The sequence below is a fragment of the Talpa occidentalis genome, unplaced genomic scaffold, assembly GCF_014898055.3.
Source record: "Talpa occidentalis isolate TD23 unplaced genomic scaffold, MPIMG_talOcc4v2.1 talOcc4.11, whole genome shotgun sequence".
Lineage (NCBI taxonomy): Eukaryota > Metazoa > Chordata > Mammalia > Eulipotyphla > Talpidae > Talpa > Talpa occidentalis.
This window is the reverse complement of record NW_023601104.1, coordinates 27,053,277-27,076,746: the sequence shown is the minus strand read 5'-3', so window position 1 is coordinate 27,076,746 and position 23,470 is coordinate 27,053,277. Positions and strand designations below refer to the sequence as shown.

General features: G+C 42.2%; 1 protein-coding gene across 15 annotated transcripts in view; it reads left to right on the top strand.

Moving 5' to 3' along the window:
- Window positions 1-23,470, top strand: part of RORA (RAR related orphan receptor A) — a 672,136-nt gene that overhangs the window by 25,466 nt on the left and 623,200 nt on the right. For 3 of the 15 annotated variants that reach the window (XM_054687757.1, XM_054687755.1, XM_054687749.1), the window contains exon 1: window positions 17,703-17,706. The exons of 9 other annotated variants lie outside the window; for them this stretch is intronic. Coding sequence is in view for 2 of the 6 variants with exons in the window: in XM_054687753.1 (XP_054543728.1) it covers window positions 17,680-17,706 (27 nt within the window). In the remaining 4 variants the exon portion in view is untranslated. Of the gene's footprint in view, window positions 1-15,371; window positions 17,707-23,470 lie in introns of those variants that run through there. 3 more of the 15 variants (XM_054687753.1, XM_054687754.1, XM_054687765.1) reach the window with 3 other exon arrangements.

Sequence of the window (23,470 nt, the reverse complement as noted above, 5' to 3'; positions counted from 1 at the left end):
TCACCAGAGGATTTACCAGAGACAGAGTGGGGAACAGAACAGGCAGACTGACTAAAATACACTGCTGAGGGGAGCAGCGGGTGAGACAGGAGAGGTGGCTGGGCCATGTGGGATTCTTGCCTGCTGGCAGGGATCAAACCACCACTGCAGAGGCTGTGGACAGCTTCACAGTGCTGAGCTCAACCGCCTGCGCCACCAGGGGAGGGCCGGAAGGGGGAGGGCTGGGAGACATTTTATTCTGGAAAACCATAAGGACCTTCTTTTTAATAAGATTAACAGAGTAGTTAAGAACATGAGCTTTGTTGTGAGGGAGATTTGACTTTAAATGCCAGCCTTGCTAGCTTTGTCACTGTGGAAGTTACTTAACCTCTAGTCTCAGTTATTTCATTTAGAAAACAGTTATCATAATACCTCAGAGGGCCAGTGTGAAGGTTAAATGTTATATGGGTAAATAGAGGTTTCAGTTCCTAGAACACAGTAGGTACACACTATACCTCAGCTGGTAATCAACAAAATTCTATTCCTTGGGAAGTAGGTGCAAATTGGAAATGTGGAGTTGGTTAGTGGGGGGCTCACTGCAGTCTGGGAAGGAGCAGTTGGATCCCGGAGATGTTTAGTCCATTTCAGGGTTGATTGAGATGGTAGATAATGACAAAGGCAAGTATTTAAACTTTATGTTAGAATTTATTGTAGAAACTTTTGATCCTAGTGAAATACTAGTTTTTGAGAACTATTTGTATATTTTTATTCCTGAACCTCATTTTTAGGGGAAAAATCAACCTGTCATTTTTTTTTCTTTTTGTGTATGATCCTTTATCCCTTCCTTCTCTTCTCCCCTTCCTGCTAGCATGTGGAAAAGTCTGTTTCTCATGCAATATCTACTCCTGGTCTCCAATGACAGAATGCTAATCCTTATTAAGAACCTCTGTGACCAGTGCTTGTGCAAAAAAGCAGAGGAAGCAAAGAAAGTTAGTAAGACCAGTCCTATTCTTTTATTTATTTTTTCTAATTAATGAAGTACTATTGTTTTACATGCCTGTTAATATTTTGACAGTATAGGATTCTCCCTTCAGGTGTGGGCACTGTAGCTCTCCCATCACCAAAACACCCATAGTCCTCCACCATAGTCCATTGTGCTCCTCCCCACCTTATCTGGGAGTGGGGGTGAGTCAGAATAGGGGCAGCTCAGCAAATTGAATGCAGACCTAAGTATGGTGCTGGGGGTGGTGGGATATGACAACTTCTAACACAGTAGTAGGCAGGGCTTTCCAAGGAAGTCTTTGTGATGGGCCTGGGAGGAAAGGGTGAGACTTGCATTGCAGGCTGTGGAATGGTCATGAGCCAAGCACACAGCTGTGAGAATAAGTGGAGTTGCCCTAGGAGATTCCAGTTACCATGTCTGTGAGTGAATGATGGCAATGCGGATGGTACTGTTTCCCAAACTTACTGCCAATAAAGATCTCCTGGGGAGCTTGCTAAAACTACAGATGTTCAAGCCACGCACCTATTGATTCAGACTCAAGTGTACACCATAGTTTTGAAAGATGGATTTGAAAATATAAGGCCAGTTTAAGGAGAGCCTTGACTATCGTTCTGAGTTTTGACTTTGACTTTTCATGCTAGGGCATCAGACAATATTTTTAACTAGCTATTTTTGTGCCGGCCTAGAAGATGCACATTGCAAATGATACGCAGGTGGTTCTAGGTCAGTGGCTCCTAATGTGAGGTCAGGGACAACTAGGGGTCTGTGAAACCTTGAACAGGGCTCTTCAAGCTATTTTAGGTGTTTTGAAAACTAATGCAGTTGTGCATTTTATCTTTTATAAGTTTGTAACTAGTTTAACCAATGAGTCCTTTCTTTGGTCTATATTCGTACTACATTAACACAGTGTGATAACAGATGAGGGAAGGCGACACAATACCGTGGTTAAAAGCATGAATTTGGGAGCCAGATCTGGGCTTTAAACTGGGTCCACTGCCTCCCAGTACAATGTCTCCAGCAAATAGCTTCATCTCTGATCCTGTAATGTACTTTTCTTCCATATTTTTTTGTTGATGAGAAAAAAACAATTCCAGGTCAGTTGAACAATATGATGTTATTTGAGACCTGTTTTCATAAATATGTTGTTTTGCTTAAAGTCACAATTTCCTAGAACCTAGCCACGACTTTAAGTGAGGACTCACTGTCATACCTGCTCATAGGGTTGCAGTGAGGAGTGCGAGAGAGAATGCATGTGCAGTGCCTGGCATAATGGAAATGCACAAAATGTGTTTTGAATATTCAGCAGTCTCATGGAAAAATAATTATATATGACCACGTGTGATTTTGTTTGGTAGGAAAACTCAGGGGAAATAATAAGGGTAAAAGAACAGCTTGGGAAATCTTCTCAAAGGGCTGGTCTGGACCGAGCATCTAGAGCAGAGAGACATCCCACACTATGATATACTCTCTTTAGAGGACCCTCACACTTATGTTCTGCCTCTGGAGTGTGATTTATCCTGGAAATGGTTCTAATGGAAAATAATAGAAAATTACTTGCCAGGAGAAGAATCAAATGAGAGTGTATATTTACTTTGGGCGAATTTCCCATTGCACTGGGTTAGACTGCCAAGAAGCTAAAAATAGTGGTGATATGCAGTCTGTGAATTGGTCCCTCTTGCGGGTGGGGGGGGGGAGCAAGGGTCAACTGAAAGGAGAATTGTTCCTCCAGGTCCCCAGAACTACTCCTCATTGCCCTTTACCTCCATTTAGAGAGCTCCTCATGCAGCTCCTGTTGGCCCCTCTCCTGCCGTTTCCATCTCCTGCCCGAGATTCCCTGCCCATCCCATCACTCCTCAGACTTGTTCTAGGCAGCCTGTGTTAAACCAACCAGATTTGGATGGTCTTCTGCTTTAAATATGCTATTTATAACCAGTAATTTATGTTTTCATGATACTTCATGTAGCAGCTGGTCTTTGTGCCACTGTAATAAGGGAATAATGAAATACATGGTATTTATACAGCCGGCTGTAATGTTTGTCATTTCGTATATGGATTGCTATTGTAGGAAGCATGTAAAATTGCAAAGGGTATTTTTTTTCTCTTAAAGATAAGCCCTTGCCTATTAAATATTCATCTGCTGTGTAGGAACACTATACCATCTTTTTGTTTCCCTCTTCCTTATTTTCTCATGGAAATATATTCAGATGTCTACAATATGTATTGTTCTCATAAAATGCTCCTCATTGCAACTGGTCCCCTGAGCAAAGCTTAAAATCTTCATCAACAGCTGTTCCAAAATATGCTAATGTGCATGCCCTCCAGCCTATAGGGTCACGTCTAAATAACACCACCCAGCACACTTGAGAATTAGGCTTCCGAATTCCTTGAACCTTGGCAAGCTCATGACTTTGAGCTGTGGGTGAGGTGTTGAGGATTGGTGGCCTGTAGAACCTTTGCCCTTAAAGGAATTGCTCCTCTCCCCTGCTGCTTTGTTTCCAAGGGATTGCTTGGAGTCTTAGGTTGTATTTCATCTTTTGGCAGAGCAACAGAACCTGGGAGGATGGGTGACCCCGACCTCTCTGCCAAGAGGTGGCCACGGAGCCAAGGCTCCTGGTAGGGGCCCCACCTGAAGGCACAGTGAGGGAAAGTGAACGGGGTGTTATAGGTGCTTTGAGAGGTCTCTTCTTCCCCTCTGCTGGGCACTACTAGTTATGTGGCAGACCTGTGAAAATCAAAAAGTGGAAAGAGTGCTGGGGCCAGGGAGCAGTGATACACATATCTGAGCAATTTACTCCCCTCTAGCTATACAACTTGGGGAACAAGGGGCACCGACCTTACTCAGTCGAAACCCTCCTGCAACCCCTAGCTACCATCTGTATCTGAGGTTCCACATCCATGGATTCAATCAGCTGTCATCGTGGCTGGCTGAATCTGTCAGTGTGGAACCTGAGGGCAGAAAAAAAAGATACCAATATAAGTAGATCCATGTAGCTTAAGCCAGTGTTGTTCAAGGGTCAACTATAATTTACCTCCAGATCACATCAGCACTGGGATTTTCTAAGTGCAAGCCAGAACCAGCTGCAGGAGTGTCCCTGGGTGCTTAAATTCAGACCTGCTGAAAACAGAGTGGGGTTGGGGTGGAGGGGCCTAAGAGCTGATTCTCAGACCCCCAGGTGATTCTACTACCTGATCAGCTCAGAGCTGAGAAGCACCTACCCATCTCATTGGCATGTCCTGTTTCTCAAAAATTAACAAGGGAGTCATTGCCCACCTTCTGTGTGCCCCTGAATGGGTGAAGGACACAAGAGGAGCCAAAACCTGCTTTCTGCTGATGTGCTGTCTGGTGGTGTGGGCCGGTCCTGTTCTGATGATGAGTGTGCATATGAGCCGGGCTATGTTGCCCTGATTTGTGCTTGGAAGAACAGGCTCTTCAGTCAGACATAAAAGAGTTCAAAACTTTGCTTGCAGTGTATCATCTAAGTCTTACTATGAGGAATGAAAAGTACTTGTGCTAAGCAATGCTAATACATATTTGTTTTTAAGAAACACAGGGTAAGGATTTGAAGCTATCAAGGGTTTCTCTGGATACTTTCTGCCCCAGCAATGTTCCCTTTAGCTCTTACTAAAATTTGAACCACTAGGCCCCACTTAAGTGTTAACAGGCACTTCTGCTAAATGCTGGTATGGGTAATCATGGCTGTTGTCTTTGGAGCACTCTCCGTGTGCCAGGCTGCATGCTGAGCATATACACATATTCTCTTATTTATATTTCATAATGGCCCTGTGAGAGAAGTTTGTAGGCAAAATAATGACCCCTAATGATGTCTACATCCTAATCTTCGGGCCCTGTGAGAATTACTTTGCTGCCACGATAAATTAACACCCTTGAGATGGGGGATCGATACAGACGATCCTGTAGGTTCAGTGCAATCACAGGTCCTTTTCAGAGGGAGATGGGTAGTTCAGAGAGAGAAGAGGTGACATGGAAAGCACAGTAGAGAAGGAGAGGGAAAAGTCAGGTAAGAGGGAGGGGATAGAGACAGAGCAAGGGGAGCTGGAGGGAGCCTGACATGGGCCCCAGGGTGGGTGGGGAGACAAATTTGAAGAGGATACTTTGTTGACTTAAATAAGGAAAGCAGGTGATCTTTAGAACCTGAAAAAGACAAGAAAAGGAATTGTCCACAGAGCCTCCAGAGGGAACACCGCCTACCAAACTCTTACTCTGAGAACCTGACCTCCAGAACTGTAAGATAATATGTTGATTTAAGCTACTAAGCTTACGATGCTTTGTTTTAGCAGCCATAGCATATAGTACAGAAAGTCTCAACTACTGGGGAAGACCAGGGCTCAGAAAGCCAAAGCAATTCCCCATGGGTTACACAGCTAGGAAGAAGTCCAATAGAAAATCATACCCAAATCTAAACCTAGAGCCCACGTTTGGAACTATAAATTGGAACTCATAAAATGCCTGTGTGTTTAATGATGTGGAAAGATGTTCAGGTGAATAAAGCAGCTCTTATTAACACACATTTATCTGAAATATATAAAGATTAATATATAATATACCCTAATAACCATGAAGTGGCTACTTCTGAGTGTTCTAGTTGGGTATGTTTTGTTAAGCTTCTTTCTGCTAATGTATATTTTATAAGTTTTCCTTTGGGAACTGAAACAGTGCTAGACAGTGCTCAAATGTGTTAAAGCACACTGCCCTGCTTTAGATCCTCTTTCAGGGACCACACCCTACAAGCCTGATTGGAACATAGCACCAATCAGCTCATTCTCCATTTTCAATCTGAATAATTAACTAGTGAGCTGGGATTGAACTTGATTGGTTCATTTAGCTCATACCTGATTGATTCATCCTACCATCCGGGTGCCAAGTATAAAAGGGAAAACAGTGCTGCACACATCCTATCTGCCCTGACTTCCTTGTGGACAGCCTTGTGGACTGGAACTGGTTTCTGCACCTGGTGCCCCTAACAATGTAAAGAGGGGCAGGGGCAGAGCCTGCAGCACTGACATGGGCCCCAGGGTAGGTGGGGAGACAAATTTGAAGAGGATACTTTGTTGACTTCAATAATGGAAAGCCGGGCCAGCCAAGGAAAGCAGGTGATCTTTAGAACCTGGAAAAGACAAGTTCATGGATCCCAGCTGGCCCCTTGCATCTCCCTGCAGCACTGAACTAGGGGCTTCGGGGCTTGCTGTTGCCTCCCATGCCAGAGCTTGCTCCAGCTTAGAATAGCCATGCCATTGCAACCCCAAGTGGGGCTGCATGCCCTGGGGCAGAGTGGCAGGGGAGTCACCACCACCTGCCATTATTGCTGGCCTCTGCCAGCAGCCTGAGCCCCCATGGAGCCACTGGTGGCAGGTAGAAAATGTCTGTCACCTGCTGCTATCCACTATTGGTTGCACTGCCTGCATGCAATGAGCTTCTGGGGCTGGGCATGGACTTGGGGGGGGGTGTTGCATTGGGGGAGGGAGAGTCCACAGGTAGCACACTCTGGTGAAGGGCAGGAACTCCTGCCACCACTGCTGCTTTTAGAGCTGTGTGCACTGGCCCCTGGAGAAGCAGGGCAACAGACCACCACTGCTACTGCTAGCTGCCTTCGGCCACCTGCACTGGTCAGCCCTCCAGCTGTACTTCCTGGGGGAGGTGGGGAGGGGAATAGTGACACGAACATAACGGTACATCCCACAGTTTAGGTGGGGGAAAGAGTGGGTTTTGCTCCATGGCTTGTATCATGGGGATCTGGTTTCAGAGTAACACTTAATATATTCACAGATACTGATAGAACTCTGGGTTTTAAATCTCCTTTGGAGGAGTGTTGCCTGAGCAAAAATTTCCAAGTATTTTAAAGCTACCTGAAAGGAAGTGATTTCTGGACTTGTGAGAAGAGCGAGAACAAATGTACAGGCACAGGAAATGTTACCATAAACACTGCTTCTCCAGGACTAGGTATCTTGTGTGGTAGGCGACCTTCTAGACGTTTTGATTTCACTAGCTTTGGAAAGTTGAAATTTGTGATGAAATCTGATGTACTCCACCCCCCACCCCCACCGTTGTTTTGTACCATTCACGTGAATCATTTTTCTAAGGCGGTTTATTAAAAAGTCAGTTTCTGGAGGTGGTGTTGAGGGGGAAACAGGAAGTGACTATAGTATCTAGTACAGATCAATCAACAGATGGGAAAAGAGCCAAAATTGCTTTCTCAGGAAAACTAGGGGAGGGGAGGGCGTGAGCCATGCATCTAAGAAACACTAACACCAAGAAAGCCCAGTGAGCATAAAGAAAACGTCAGAATGGTCCACTCCCAGCTAAAGTGACTTGTTGGTTTCCCCTGTGGAGTGCAGCAGAGAGGAGACCTGCCCTTTCTATCACATAGTGAGTTTATCCCTAGGGATCAGAGGCAGAAGCCAACAGAAAGGAGGCAGTTACTGGGGAGGATGCCAAGCATCAAGACCCCAAACCACTGAGCTACAGACTGAGATGTTTTTAACATCAAGTCTAGCCAGGGTTCAAAAGTATCCCAGGCTTTCTTTGAAGCTGTGAAGGGGCTGCATGAGGGAAAGGTCTGGAGCAGCGATGGTGGAGGGAAAAGGAGGCCTAACGTACCGTGCGGAGCATTGTGTTGTGGGGGCCATGCAGAGGAGTCAGCTGGCCCTGCCTTCCAGGGTCTTCTTGTGCCCTGGGAGGAAGAATACAACAACTTCAGACATTCTTCTCTGGAGAATCAGCAGGACAGAGCCATAGGGAGGTACCGAGAGTACTGGGAGGAGAAAGAAATCACATTGATTAAGTAGAAAGGAGAGAAACTAGTAATTAGTGAGGGTCACTTGGAGACAGGCCGGTGCTAGACTTACACACGAAAACTCTCCTTTAGGCAGGCAGAGCCTCTGACATAGGCATTGTACTCTTTTGTAGATTGAACCTCAGAGAGGTTAAATAACTTGCCCAAACACAGCAAGTACATACCAGAGCTAGGATGGAAACTCCGTGTTTTGGTTGCAAGCCCAGTGTACTTTCCACCACAATGCTGTGACTCCTGGGGGGAATCATAAAATGCCTCATGTGTTATTTAATGACGTGGAAAGATGTTCAAGGGATATAACTAAGTGGATAGCAGGTTATGTGATTTAGCGCTTACTAGCACATTTATCCTAAATATCAAGATTAATATATAACCTGATACCAAGTGGTTATCTGTACATGTTGAACTTGATATTTAAAAAAAATAGATTTTTGCTAATCTGTATTATACAGATTATCTATAAAGAACAGGATTTAAATTTATTCATAAATACTAATATCACTCTTGGTTTTTAAACCTCTTTGGAGGAGTTTTGTCTGAGTAAAGATTGCCAAGTATTTTAGAGGCGACTGACCACCGTGGGACCTCTGGACATGTCAGATGAGCAAGAGCAGATGTACAAACATGGAAAGTGTTAGATGGTTTTGCATCTGTGTATATGAGCTGGAAACATGAATCCCAGTGAAGCTGTCACATAAGGACAGTGTAGGAGAATATTGGGTGAATGGGTGTGGGTTTGGGGGTTGGTGCCACCTTGGAGGACCCTGAATGCAAAAATCAAATACTGGTGGCTGAGTTCTACAGATGATATGTGATTCAATCCAGGGGTGATGATTTTGAAATGCTGTACTAAAAGTAACACCTTAAGCGCAGTAGGAGATTAAGTGAGGGCTTTGTTTAAGATGTTGGAGAGGAATTCACCTCAATCTAGCCCATCTGGCCTTTGGTTGTGGCTCACTATCACCACCTTGTGGCCACATAGCCAAATTGTAGGACTAGCAGACGTAGAGTCCTAGATGTGAAGAAACTTCATCAAAGGCAAAAACCCTAGTGAAGTTCTCTACATCCTTAAAAATATCTAAAGGATAAGGAACTGGATATTTTACATGTTAACCTGGACATCTCATGCTGTGAACACTGCTTCTTTGAGTAACTCAAAGTTGTTCAAACCCGGCAGTCAGAAGAACATTTATATCCTTTAGAATACACAAATACCTGTTTCAGCTGGAAGTTGAGAGCTCTCAATAGATTTGAGACTTGTAATGAAGAAGAAAAACCTTTTTTAATAATTCCTACCAGGTTGACATTTAAGAGACTTAACTGCTGAGTACCTAACGAGCAGTGATTTTTACGGAAGTCCTCATTTCAGCAATTACAACAAGAGTTGGGGATGTAGCCGATTTTCTGATTTTTGTGTTACTGCAGCCAACTTGAGACATCTTCTGGCAACTGTGACTTTTTCTTTTTCACTGTTATAATTCTAGGGGAGAATTGATCTTAAGAAGTAACTGGGCTCAGATAATTGTTGGTAAGGAGCTGAGGATGGGGCAAATAAATGTGATAGTGGCGATATGAGGTGAAAGAGTCCTTATTTCCATGTTAATTGTTGGCAGCAGAGTAGCTGTGGACAGCATAGAAAGGATCTGTCTGTTCTCATTATGGGGCAGAAGCGCTGGAGCAGGAGTCCTGAGGTCTGATCTTAGCCCTGCCTCTTACTCCTAACTAGCTCTTTGACTTTGGTATAATGACCTCTCTGAGGTCACCTTATCTCGCTGAGGTTTACCTTAGCAGGAAAGCTTGGTTTTTATATATTCTGTTCGTATAATAAAGGTGCTGTGACATTCAGTCAAAAAGCACAGAGTAAATATAAGGAAGTATAATAATCATCAGTGGGGATGCACTTTCTTTAAAAATTCTGTGCTATGTAAGGTTTACTTCTTATTCTCCTCCCTGTTCCTCCTCCCTTTCCTTCTATACTTCCTCCTGTTCCTGCTACTGTGTCAGTTCCTGTTCCTATCTCTGGCCTGGTCCTTTAGTCAGAATCAGTAGGCGGATGGGGAAAATTTATTCTTCATTCCAAGCTGTGTCTCATGCATCTGTTGTCTCTCCAGCGCTTGGGTATGTGGTAGGTATTCAATAGGAATGGTCAGTTAAACAGGTCCTGAACATGGTCATTGCCACACCTTCCTCTTTTCTCTAGATCCTTAGTATAAGGAAACCTGTTTTCTGAATGTTTCAAAGTATTTTTTAAAAACATTTGTGTTTTTATAGTTGTTACATTTCTCCTCCACCTGTTGGAAAATACTCCCATTGGGCTGATGGATCCACTCTTAAAAGATCCTTACACAGCAGATTTTGAGAACTTGCATCTGATGGCAGCCCAGCAGGTACAAAGAGTGAAGTCACAGTTTTGCCATTTAATCTGTGTGCCCTTCTGGGCTTCACAGTCTTCATATGTTAACTGACATTCTTTAAGCCAGAGATAGGGATTCAGTGAGATCACTTCCAAGAGCCCATGTTAGGGGGCAGATACCTTTAATTATGGAAAGACACACCTGTGAGTTTACCCATTCTGCCTGTCCTGTACAATTAGAACGGGCTGAAGATTTTTAGCTTTTGTGTTCCAGTTGGCTTTCCTCTCTTTCATGTCCATGAACTGCCTCTTCCTCTACATATTGTTCATTTTGTTTCCCTCTCAGGGATCTGTAGCACCTGGCTCAAAGATCCACAGAACCCTAGCATCCTCCAGGTAGGGGTTGGTAGGACGCCAGCCCCTAACTCTGACTCTTACCAGTCTGCTCACCTTTGATCTATTTTACTTACAGGAATTTGGAATAGTATTTGCTTAGGGTAAGGATTCTTGACAAAAATTTTGAAAACACCAGCCATTGGCTTTGGTCTAGGGTAAAGACTTAGTATCAAAAGAAAAAAACTAGATAAAGGACTGAACTCTGATGTAATGTAATGGCTATAAACTCACAGGATTGCTGTGGAAATAGAGTGGTGCTGGATGCACACAGACACTTTTGTACCATTGAGAAGATGGGGTTCTAAGTCCAGTAAGAAGTAACACCAGAGGATGACAGCTGGAGTTGCATGCCCGATCACTTTCAGTTGAGGGCATTTTGTTCACCGAAAGCTTGGTAGAAAATTGACTTCTGTCACTGGACTTGTGGAGTGTTGTTGACTTGGAATGCCTCTCCCCAGGTGACGCAGCAGGAAGGGGAAAAGAATGAAACTGTGTGCTTTCTACAACACACAAATGCTGTGTTCACAATTTTAGCAGTTTATCCTTTGGGGGTTGTTAGGAGGGCTGGGGGAGAGAAACAGGATGCCTGCCTCTCAGTAGGAACTGTAGGAGGGTGAGAAGAACCTGCAGGAGAGGGGTAGGGAGTACTGAGTGCAGGATGACTTGGGGTGAGGCTCCCACTTTCTGGGAGAAGATCCTCTGCTGTACCGTAAATAACACAGTATTCTCTAGTAGTGCCTTGCTCTCGGAATTTTGTGGAGCTTCTTTGGAAAGCGCTGCATAATTACCTGCAACAATGTCATTTTGTGTTACACCTCCATACCTGTCAGTTTTTCAAAAAGCCCTCTTTTAGCTTCCAGATCTCCTTTGCTCTTAACAGGAACCTTCAATATAATCTGCAGATCTAGTGCAGAAAAAAGTATTCATGTAAGTCTTACTGATTCTGAATTTGTGATAATTGTGTCAGAGGTACTGCAAAAGTGTCACTAGCTCTGTCCTGCATGTTTGCAGGTGTTTAAGAGCAAGCAAAGCAAAGAGGCAAACCTTTCTTGCCTCTTTCTTAAAGCAGGAACTTTGCAAGGCCAGGTTGTGTTATCTAGGTTTCTGTTACTCTTCTTGATAAAACGAATGACACCTACTGTGTCTTTTGTTTTGCTGATCTTCCACCCCCCTTTCTGCCTAATTAGTGTGAAGTAGAGAGGCTTTACCACAAATGAAAATTATCAGCCTGTCAACAACTGTTGGCAATTTTGGGGCTTGGGTACTGTGGAGAGAACAAATTTGGGACATATCTTTAAAGTACTGGTGAAATCTTATACTCAAAAACTGGGGAAACCACACCTTAATTCAAGATTAAGAATGTGCTCCCCACATTTTGATCTGAGAAAAGTCACTGAATCACCTGACACAACACTCCTTTACAGGTGAAATCTCCAGTTATAAGATATTACTGGTTTGGTGTTTGCTTATATTTGGTATATGTGTATTTAAATTATGCAGGAACTTATTGAGCCCAGCCTCTAGCCAACTAATTTGGATTCTAATTAGGTTTTTACCTTGGGCAAATCATTTTATCTCAGCCAAATCTTGATTTCTGCATTTGAATCAAGAGCTAACATCACCTATTTGGAAAGAAACACAATGTAAAGAACTAAATGCAGTACTCTCTCAGGAATGTCTGTTAGGATACCTACTTGTAGGCAAGCTTGTGTGATGGGTTGAGATGACACCAGCCATCCTGTGAGAAACTCAGTGTAAGTCATCTTTGCCCTGGATCAAACCAGCTCCTGTGATTTCTCTATTCCCTAACCAGCTACCACTGCTTTTACGGCCCACCTGTGTGCCAGGTCTTACTCTTCTGGTCTAAATTTCCTCTCTTCCCTTGGCATCCTCTCCTTCAGTAAAATTCACAAAACACAAATTGCTTGCACTGGAATTTAGGCTCTATGTGTTGTTTACTCCTGTTTTCTTGCCTGTCCAATTTGTCAGGTTCCAGAACCTTCTATATGCCCTGCCCTTTGAACCCTGCCTGTTCTTGGAATGAGCACATATTCACAGGTGCCCTGTCCCATCATGGTGTTGATTTTTAGTTTTCAATATACATTGAAGACTGGTGTGTACTGGATCTCTAATCTGTTGGCTTCTCTGGGATCCAGGTCCCCTTGTCTGCTGAATTCCAATGAAACCGTCCATGCTTCAATATACTAACTCTGAAGCAACTGACATGTACAAATGTACATTGTAGGGGCAGGCTGGGGCACAGTGCAGGTTTTCTGATCCCATGCAGACCGGGTAAAGGAGGAGTCAGAGTCCTCAGTAGTTTTGCAGGTTTTTTATTTGGGGTTCACCAGGCATATGGCAGGCAGGGGTGCTGGCTGGGGGGCTGGGAGGCTGGCAGGCCTCCCAGCCCCCAGCAAGTCTTTACTCTATCTGGGCTCTCAGGAGTTCGTTCTGCTGCTTCTCGGCTGCTTCTCGGCTTCTGCTTCGACTTCTGCTGCTGCTGCTGCTGGCGTCCCCGTGACGCCACCCTTAAAAGCACAGTCTTAACTCAGCTGTATCCCATCTACCTATGCCCACACCCTACTCCAGGTGCCCGCCATCAGGCATGCATTCAGGACAAGGATCCATCATCTATCCTGATGGCGGAAGGGCAGAAAAGCCTGATATTTTCTTTACCCTACATACATGTACATGTACAAATATACATACACAAGTGATTAGAGAAATAGATAATCGGAAAATAATAAGTAGAACTTTGATAAAACCCTAGTGAAAAAAAATGGAAAAAAATGATGTGTAGCTATGTTGAATGTGTTTCTTTGGCTACTTGCAGCCTTTGGCATTGATTCATTCATTCATTGACTTACCACCTAACATATATTGGGTCTGTGCACTTTATATATGAGCTGTTCTGCTGGGTGCAGTGAGTGACACATAGATTGGAAGACCTGTTCTGACCCTATTAAATGGAGCATAAGACAATTCTGTGTTCTGCCAAATTCCTCAGTAATAGTAGGCTTGTGTCTGGTTTAATGTTGAAGAATTGCAATGTGGATTTCAGTAACTGGAAACTAGTAATAGAAAGTCCAGCTCTGGAGCTGTTCAAAGTAGCTTGTGTGCAGTTGAAGGAAGGTTGGCTTGTGCTTATGGATACCTTGTTTAAGTCTCAGCTTTTTTGCTAACTGTGGGATCCTGGGTGAAACCCTTAACCATTGTCTTGGACCTCAGTTTCTGTAGCCATCAAAAGAGGCAGCTGGTCTAAAATGAGCCAGCTTTTGAATTCTATTAATTTATAAAAATTATTTTGAAATGTCAGGGCTTAGAGAGAGCATGGACTACACTCACCTTGCCCTCTTATGTCACTCTGGACACCACTGACTCAGAGTGAGCTCAGAATGGAAGTGCCCTTAGGACTTACAGCATCGGAAACACTTCCAGTGGTGGCATCTCCTCCAGGAACATTCCAGCCCCCGTGGCTGGTCTCCTGTGTATGGCCTGACAGGCCTTTTGCCAAGATTGGTTTCTATAAAAATATATACCAAAATATTTCTTCTTTTTGTTCTTTAAATGTTTTCAGTTCATACTATATGAAGAGCAAAATTAGCTGTTGGAAGCTATTAAAAGGTCACAATTACAATGACCTACAACCGAAGACTCATCCAGGTGGCCGCTAAACATATCATTCTGGTGTGCTACCAATGACCCAGTATTCCTTTACGTGTCTGCAGAAGATAGTAGAAAACTGCAGGTTGCATCATTGAACAGCTAATTCACTCAAGCTGATGGATGCCTGTTGTTGCCGTGAAATATTTCTTAAAGCCATTCTTAATTGCTTTCTGATTACAGATAAGAATTAAATGCATTTTGGAGTAGAAAACAAGAATAATAAATATTCTAGAAATGTCCATTTTTAACATACAAATGAATATATAAACATATACATTTCTATTTTTATATATTCATAGCCTGCCTTTTATAGCAAACACAGTTTATGTATTTCTCATAAGATTAAAAATAGTTCAAAAACTTAATTTTCAATATCTGTATATATAGTCCAGAGAGGTTGCCTATAATTTAATTGTTGCCACATGTATCACTGTTTTAATTTAGATCTTGTGAGCTTTTTTTTTTTTTTTTTTTTAAGTGGCCTTTGTAGGTGGGAAGACAAAATGTCTTTGGACTAACAGATTTGAATATTGCCTGTGAGAAGAAATTGCATGCGATTAGCATCTTTATATTTTTTATATATTTTATAATATTTTTATATTTTTTATCTTTATATGTTCTAGACACAGTCTGTGATGTTTAAAGATTCCAATAATACATAAGATCTTCCTTTGGAGGCTCTGTTACTGTGCTTATGTGTGACCAAACCCAATAATAGAAAGAAAAACAGCCAAAACAATAAACCATTAAGAAAAACTAGGAAAGGATGAAAATTGACATTTATGGAGCACATGTTATGTGGATGCACATGCATTATCTCATTATGTTCTCAGAAGCAGTCTGTGAGATAAATGTTACCCTTATTTCACAGGAGACAAAATCGAGCTCACAGAGGTTTTGCTCTCACCCAGGTTTATTAGCTAGTCTGCAAATGGTAGAACCAGCATTTGAATCCAGGTCTCTCAAATCCAAAATACTTCCATATTATGCCATGCTACCTAAATACGATTAAAAGCTGGTTCCCAGTGTCTGTTGCCCACTTCCCTGTGCTGTATCACTATAAATCTGTGGGGAAAATTTGGAAAGATAACCGTTACTGTTGTGGATTTTCTGTCCTTTGGATCCACTCAGGAGTGTGGGAGGGTGGGAGTTTATAGGGGATCTCTGGTTCCTCAGTCCCCAGCATCTCTGCTCTACTGCTGCATCAGCTGGAACAACTGAACTTTTCCAAGTGCCCTTCTGTGTAAGAAGTCCCCGGTTTTGCAGCCCTCACCCTTTCCTTGGGAACTTAGCTTAAAGTAAATCTGTGTCTGCCCCAGTGCAGAGTGGGTGTGTGAGATTGGTACCACCCCCAGGTTCCAATGGAAATCCTCATTCATTGAACAAATTATCAGTTGGGCCTCAGTGAAAAATGAAAGGCTTTCTTTGTACTAACTCTGCATTGTGACTTTTATGTCTTCATTTATAAAGACAGTTCTCTTCATAACCCCCTAAGAGTTCCCACTCCGAGAATTCTCTGTCTTTGCTTTGATCAATTATGATAGCTCTAAAATAGCATGCCGTTCTGAAATTCTCCACTCGCCGCCGTGGTTCTTATCACCTCTGCAGTATATTCACTCATCCATTTAGTCTTCACGCAGTTACTGAGCACCAGCTAAGGACCAAGCATGAGACCTCACTACATCCTCACCAGTGTCCTTTTCTCAGCATTTGTAGAATGTTGTTTTTTTGAAGGGTTTTTACATTTATTTGAAGTACTAATAAGAATAAACTTATTTACTGAATGTCAGATATCACTAAGAAGATAATATAGTGTGAAATGTAGTTCAACTGTTACAACAATACTGTGAAAAAAATGTAATGTAACATGAACTTGTAAATTATAAAGAAGTTTTCTTTCTCACCTCATAGTTATTTTATATATATTACCTAAGGCCAAAGACCTAATAAGCTGATATCTATAAACAGGAACAGATTTTACTAGTGTTGGTAATTGAAGGCAGATTTATGGTACTTGTTGTTTTTTACTTTGAGCTGGCCCTAGTCAGTTCTTGCATTAGGAACTCCTGTATGTAATATGTAACACAAAAGTTTATGCAGTGTGTTGTTTTTGTTTGTATAATACTTCTACCACATTTTAAAAAATTCTTGCCAATAATCTTCTGATGTAGGTTCATCTAGGGTATTCCCATTTCACAGACAAGAAAACTGAGGCAGTGAATCACAGGGAAGGGAGCTGAACAAATAAATTTCCATCTGAGATTACTACACAGTAATTTGATTTTCAGAATTTGGTAGACATTATGTCAACTGTTTCTGGGTATAATTGTCTTTAGATCCTCACAAAAAGAAAATTCTCAGTGACATACAGATTTCTACTTAAACAAATGCTTTTCATTCACAATAGGAAACTGAACCTCACAGAATGAATTTGATAAGAGCTAATCTCTGTTTGTGGACAGCTGCCCAAATGGTAAAGCATACATAATGTACACCTTGTAGGAACTGCACATTCAAAATGCAGGTTGATGGGAAGGGACCTTATTACCCCTCAGTCAATATGTCGCCTAAATGTATGAATGCAATAGTGTGGTATTTTGGAACACGATGTTAGGTTTCCTGATTGGAAATGTTCTTGAACTAAAATATCCTCCGTGACAAGCTTTTTTGTGGTTATAAAAAAAGATCAGCATCTCACAGGTTACCGGATTTGCTAATTACTTAGCATTCAGATCAGGTATTTGTGGTGAAATTAGCATGCAATAACTATCAGTTTTTGACAAGGGTTTCTGATGGAAGAAAGGGATAGCTGTAGGTGACAAGTGGTAAGGAAAAATAAGAAGTAGATGTTCAGGGTTACATTTTATGACTTAGGTTAGATGACGAGACTCAATGTGATGGATGTTCAGCAAGGGTAGATGGATAAATAGGAAAGGCAGAACTACTACTTTAGGAGAAGCATCTCAAAGGGCGTGGCTGTTCCTTTAGAAAGGCTAATAACCGGAACTGTTAATGTGGGCTAAGTTACCCCCTCGCATCCTGTGTAGGAGGACCTGTGAGAGCTGGTTATTTTCCAATTAACAGGGGTAGGAGGCTGTTCTTAATATATTTACTCAGAGGCCCTGATTTATCTATTTATATCTATTTATATCTATCTCTGGTGATCTTTATATTTATATATGTTACTCTATGCTTTCAGTTTCTGAGATACAATCCTAAAATGACTGAGGCTGAATCTGAGGAAAGATCCTACTACATTTCGATCATGTCTCCTCTGTCTTTGGTTAAAGGTGCTGATAAATGAATGTGAATGCAATATTAACAGTGTACATCTTTCTTAAGGTCCTCTTCTCTCAGTCCTGGCCTCCACCCTTTAAATGCCATTGAATATTCTTCAGAATGACTCATCACAAAAAGGGATGGAGCTCTTTTATTCTCAAGTCTTTTCATGAAGTATTGTTTCAATTGACATGACAGCTCCCACAACAGACCACATGGTGAGTTGTTTCTTAGTCTCTTTGAATCTGTTACTGCTTCTGCAAACTGGGAGAATAGTAGTACCTACTTAAAAGGGTTGGGTGAGGAGTAAGTAAGTAGACTAAAGCACATAAACAGATGTATAAAAAGAATTCAAAAAGTTTATTCAATCAAGGCAGAGATTGCTGCTTAGGAAGTAATGAGCTTCATAGCCACTTGGAAGTAGCGTACGTCGAAAAATGTATCTGAGAGCAACATTAGCTAACCTGGGAGAAGAAAAGTGAACTAATACCCAGTCAGTGTGGCAGATCTCCCAGCCTACCACCAGTTTAAAAAAGTTGAACACTGAAGACTTGCAAAAATATCCTGACTCATCTCCAGTAGAGGTGACCCTTTCAGGGACACTATCATATCTTCCTTTAAAATAAGTCAGATTAACACATATTTCCCTGCTGTCTGGAGGAGTGGAAAACTCCATGCTGTCACTTCAAGCACTCTGGAGAGCACATCTGTCAGGATGGAATTGCTCACCCCACACTTTGTGGAAGAGGGCTTGGCCTCCAAGCCTGACATGTGATCCATACTCTGTTTGGGATAGTGGTCATGGCAAATTATTTGGGAAGGGAATTTAGTAAGTTTTCCTACAAATCATTGTGCAGCTGGGGTTGGGCTTTGGCATGACCTCCCATGAATTGAACTGTGGCTCTCATGCTCTCTAGGGGCTGGGGTTTGGCTCCAGCCAAGGAACATACACATACCTCTGAGGCCTGATGTTGTTGCTTTCTGCAGCTCCATGGATTGTGGAATTTTACTGATAGTGGATCTCAGGCCTGGATGATTGCCCCAGTGTTGCTTTCATTTTCATCCATTCATTCTGCGGTGCATATATTTATCCGTCCGTTGATTCAACAGTCAATAATGTCTTAGTGTGTGTAGAAGTCACTAGGCTAGGGCTAGTCAGTATATAGTAGGAGAGAATTGCATAAAATTAATCATAAACATTTTGTCTCTATGCAATCTGTATGTCCCATGTCTTTCATAGAGCTTACCAGATGGGGAAGAGGGGGTGTTCCTTGAATCTTGGCTATTTGAGGATGATGGTATAAGTGCTAGAATAAAGCTGGGCGCAAAGTGCTATGAGAACCAAATAGATGGTGTTTGGATAGCACAAATATCTAATTTTGTCCAGTATTTCTATTATTCGGCTTTATATTTACTATATCGCTTAGTTTGCATAAGTAACTCTATAAGTAAAAGGTGTTTTTCTTATTTCCTTAATAGATTAAACATAAAGGTGCTAACTAACCTTCTTAATTTCACAACTCTTAGACCACTGTATCCATCACAGAACTATCTCGGGGTTGAAGTCCCTTTGTACATTCCTGGCATTGCTTTATCATGCCATGGGGGCAATTAATTTCCCTACTAAGAGGTAGTAAAAACTCATGTTTCAGATGATATCATCTCCTCACATTAGGCCAAAGTACTTAGTTTTGGTCTTTTATCCCCAAAACATATTTTGAGTACTTGCCATGTGTCTGGTGCTAACTTAAAATTAAGTATTTTGCTTAAGGCTTACTACATGTACCATGTGGAGTATTTAAATTTTCTGAGGCTTGGAAAAGGATCAATTATACTCTTCCTTGAAAAGATATGGATAATACTATTGCTTGGGTAAATTAGAGGGGATTTGAAGCCCTGGCATCCCCCGGCATCTTCAAAATGAACATTTTTCTCACAGAAACTAGATGGTATTAAACCTAATCTGGGCCGGACCATTTTATACATTCTGGAAAATCCTTTTAAAAAAAACAAAGCCTTCATCTAGCCCAGAATACAGCCATGGAAGTATGATCCTAAACAACTTTATTAACCTCTTTTCACCTCAGATTTCACCTCTGTAAAATGGAGAGGTCTGGAGAAGGAGTCAGTTCCTAAAGGTCTTTGTAATTCTAAGTCTTGGCTGTAGTTCATGGCCCTAACCTAAATGATGGCTTTTAGAATGCCATCCTTACCAAAATGTTCCTCCTTCGCAAACCGCCTCTACCTCCTAGGGTCTCAGGCTTCCTGTTTGCCTTTCACTCCCACAGACTCCTGCTGGGCTGTTCTCTGGCGCCATCTCTCTGGGTCTCTGGGGAAGATAATAGAGAGGAGCTGAGAAGACTCCATGGGAGCTGCCCCTTCATGAGCTATTTTATGACTCATGGGCTGTAAGGGGTGCTGGCCTGTTGAGGGGGGCGAGTGGAAAGGAGAAGGGAACTTCCCCTTTTTCCTTCCTTTCTCTTTAGAAGAAACAACTCAAGAAACCTGCTATCTCAGGCAGCCGCCTCTTCCACATACGGTGTTGGATCATTTGCAGAATTACAAAACAAACAAAAAAAAACCCTCTAGAATTATCCTAAAAATGGTAACAGGAACAGATTTTTAAATAACTTAATACATCCCTTCTGACTAACCTCTTTTCTTATTTTCCCCTCTTTTCTTCTGCTTTATGCTCTTAAAAGAAAGAGAAGTGAAGGGTGCCTGAGCTTCTTACGCATTAAGGAATAGATCACTCTCTGGCTTTTGAGTAGCTCATGAGATTTTTCTTCTACAAAAGTTTCTGGAAATTTCTTCCAGGAAAGTTATGGGTGAGAAGAGTAAATTGTTGCAGCTGGATTAACACCATGCCTGTTTGGTTCTGAGATATCAATGGTGCCTTTCTCTGAAAAATTGATCCTATTTTCCAGAACACAAAGCCCAGAGGGCACTCTTGCGGGGTCCTGTTCTTGCTTGAATAAAATGCTGGGGTCGCCCTTCACCTTGAGTGTGGGGAGGAGAAAGATTTGCTGTCATGAGGTGTCTGAATTCTTGGACTTGAGCCCAGTGATTCACCACATTTGCTGTATCTAAACACATCATCAGGCTTTGTCAAGTTTCTGCTGTGGTTGGATAATTAATGTTATTGGAGGAAACGATGAATTTTTTCCCCTCACAGCTGAAGATGAGACAGAATTTGTCAGGCATCACACACAAGTGTATTTTGCTTAATCTTTCCCATTTGAATCTCTATTGCCCCAATAGCCCAAGGACTCCTTCAAAAATCTTACCATTCTTGAGGCCACAACTCCCCACACAGCCAGGATCCATTTAAAGAGGGAAAACCAAGCTACTCTTCTAGCTTTGCTCTTTAACTTCTTTTTCTCACTTTTTTCCCCTACACAATGTGGGAACACTTTGGTGCCCTCTCTAAAGTTGAACTTGGCTGGGTTTAAGGTTTAGCATGCCTACAGAAGACTTAGTTCTTCCAACATCTTGAACCAGGGAAGTAAAAATGTCTACGTCATTGATGTAGATGCCCAAAGATCTCCTTGCCCAAGTTGCTGCCCCCGCCCCCCACAATACAAGAAGCAGAACCATCATTTTTCCTAATTCTCAGCTTACTTCTTCTGTGTTCTTGAGCCAGCTGAGGTTCGCAGCATGTATTTCCTGCCACAGTGCATGCAAGGCACACACCCATATGAATGTACAGATGCAATGATTGTTGTAGTTCTAACACTACCATTTTCTTTCCCAGTTGAGGAATCACACCAGCATGCAGGGCTGCAAAAAAAAAGGCTTTACTGTATAACCTTGAATTCTGTCTCATTTATGTAGTAAAGCTTAATTATTTGAAAACTTTTGAGAATTTTGTACTATTCTTAGCCACAAATGATTCCTGACACATCTGGGATGACAGTTCACCCAGAGTCACTGAGAACCACTTCTTCACACTGCAGAGATTTTCCTCTTGTTGAGACCATTTGTCCAAAAGTTGGCTTGGTAATGGAGTGTTGTAGCTTACCATTTCTTAGTGGTTTTATTTTTGCCTTGAAAAAGAGGACTTTAGAAGGGGTCTGAGAATCAGAGCGACCTGCCTGGCATAATTAACAAATGGTCTCAGGGAAAGCTGATATGTAAGTAGTGAATCAGCTTATCTATTGTCATTCTGTTCTTGCCCTTTTCTTTTGTATCTCATCCTTCCCATTCCATACATAGGCTCTGCTCAGAAGAAGAATATTAAAAAATGTAAGAGTAAAGCAGGGGTGTTGGTGAGAAGCACTACCTTAAAAATGAAGTGTGGGATGTGGGGAAGGGAAAGGGTGAATGGATATGAAAAAAGTAATCTATTAAAGACTTGATATTGGGGTAAGTAGGCGAAATGGAAAGACTTTGGCTGGGAACTGTGGGATCTAAGCATTTTTGATCCACTGGTCATGCTGAACCACCTGCTTCATGTTAATAAGCTGTGTGAGCCCACTGTGTGAGCCCACTGCAGGCAAGATACTCAAGTGGCTATAAGTGGCTTGGCCCTACAAAATGCTTACTGTTAAGAGACTAATAAATGCTAACTTGCATGAGTGATATGACTGAATCCCAGTCCAGCCTGGGCCTCCATGACATTGTGTGTCCTTGATTAACACTTTGCTCCTGAGGGTTCTGAGCAATTGATGAGGGAGCCCATGCATGAAACCCACAATCCAGAATATGCAATGTCATTACTGATGCATGTAGCCATAGAGAAGAGTCATGGAGTTTTAGAGCCGGAAGAAAATTTAGAGCGTTGTCATGCCCAAATCCCCTCATGCAAATCAATTAACAAAAATTATATAGCCAAACATTCTTGTTGATGCCCTGTAATTAGTAACTGGAGTTTGAGGTACTCAACAAGGTAATAAAGCCCATTAACAGCCATCAGACCCATGGAGTCTCTCTGGCACAGCTAGTGAGTTAGCAGCTGCTTGCTGGATGAAGTGGTTGAAAGGAAGAAAATATTATTTCTCTGGGTGTTTTGGGCCCCATCCAGCCTGGACCAGTCACACTTCTCCTTTTCTGGTAAAAATTAGTAGAATTTCCCTACTAGGCTTAGGGATTGGAGGAGGACCAAAACAGAGAAGCACCAGTCATCTCAGGTACATAATGTGAGCTTATTTGAACAGAATGTTAACCAAAAGTGGGTCAATTGTGTCATTCTTCAGGTTAAAGTGTGGCAAACTCCTGGACATGACATTGAGACCCAGCCTCTGGGAGCTCTAGTCTGTTTCCCTAGAATCCTTTCTTCCCAACCTCCACCAGTGCTCCATTGCCCAGGCTTTCTTGTGGATCTTTCAACCTTCTCTCCCCTGTCATTACTCTTTCTGATACAATGTTCTACCCACCCTTCAAAGACCCAGTGGGAAGAGACTGTAGCTTGTGTTTTCCCCTAAAACGTAAGGAACATTTACGGCCCTCCATCCAGTATTTCATCTATGCCTCCACTGAAGCAGCTGTTCCAAGTGAACTGCTTGTTTATCTGTAAGTGCTTGGATCTTCCTGTTTTTTTCCTCCGGGCTTGACCTAGAACCTGGTATGAAGCAATTAGCAACAAGTAACCTCAGAGTGTATGAAGGATAGTTGCATAGGCGGCCCGGCCCCAAAGCTACTCTTTGATTATCTTTCTGTCCCTGCAAGGGCAGAGGTGTCTGTTTTGTTCACTGCTAAATGCCCCTGCAACTAGAATCATCCTTAGCGCAAAATGGGTTTCAATAAGTATTTGTTGAAAGTGTACATGAAACACAAGAGAATATTTTCCCCAAGTTTTTAACTTATATTGTTATTAGATTTTGATCACAAAATAGTGAGTAAAGCAATCATCATAATAATAATCCTTTCCTTTCCTATAATAATCCTTTCCCTCCCAGTGCATTTGGTGTGGTTGTTGTCATCTTCCTCAGGGCTGCCTATATTGTCACTTCCTTCTAATAGCTTCTTTTCATTGGTAGTTGA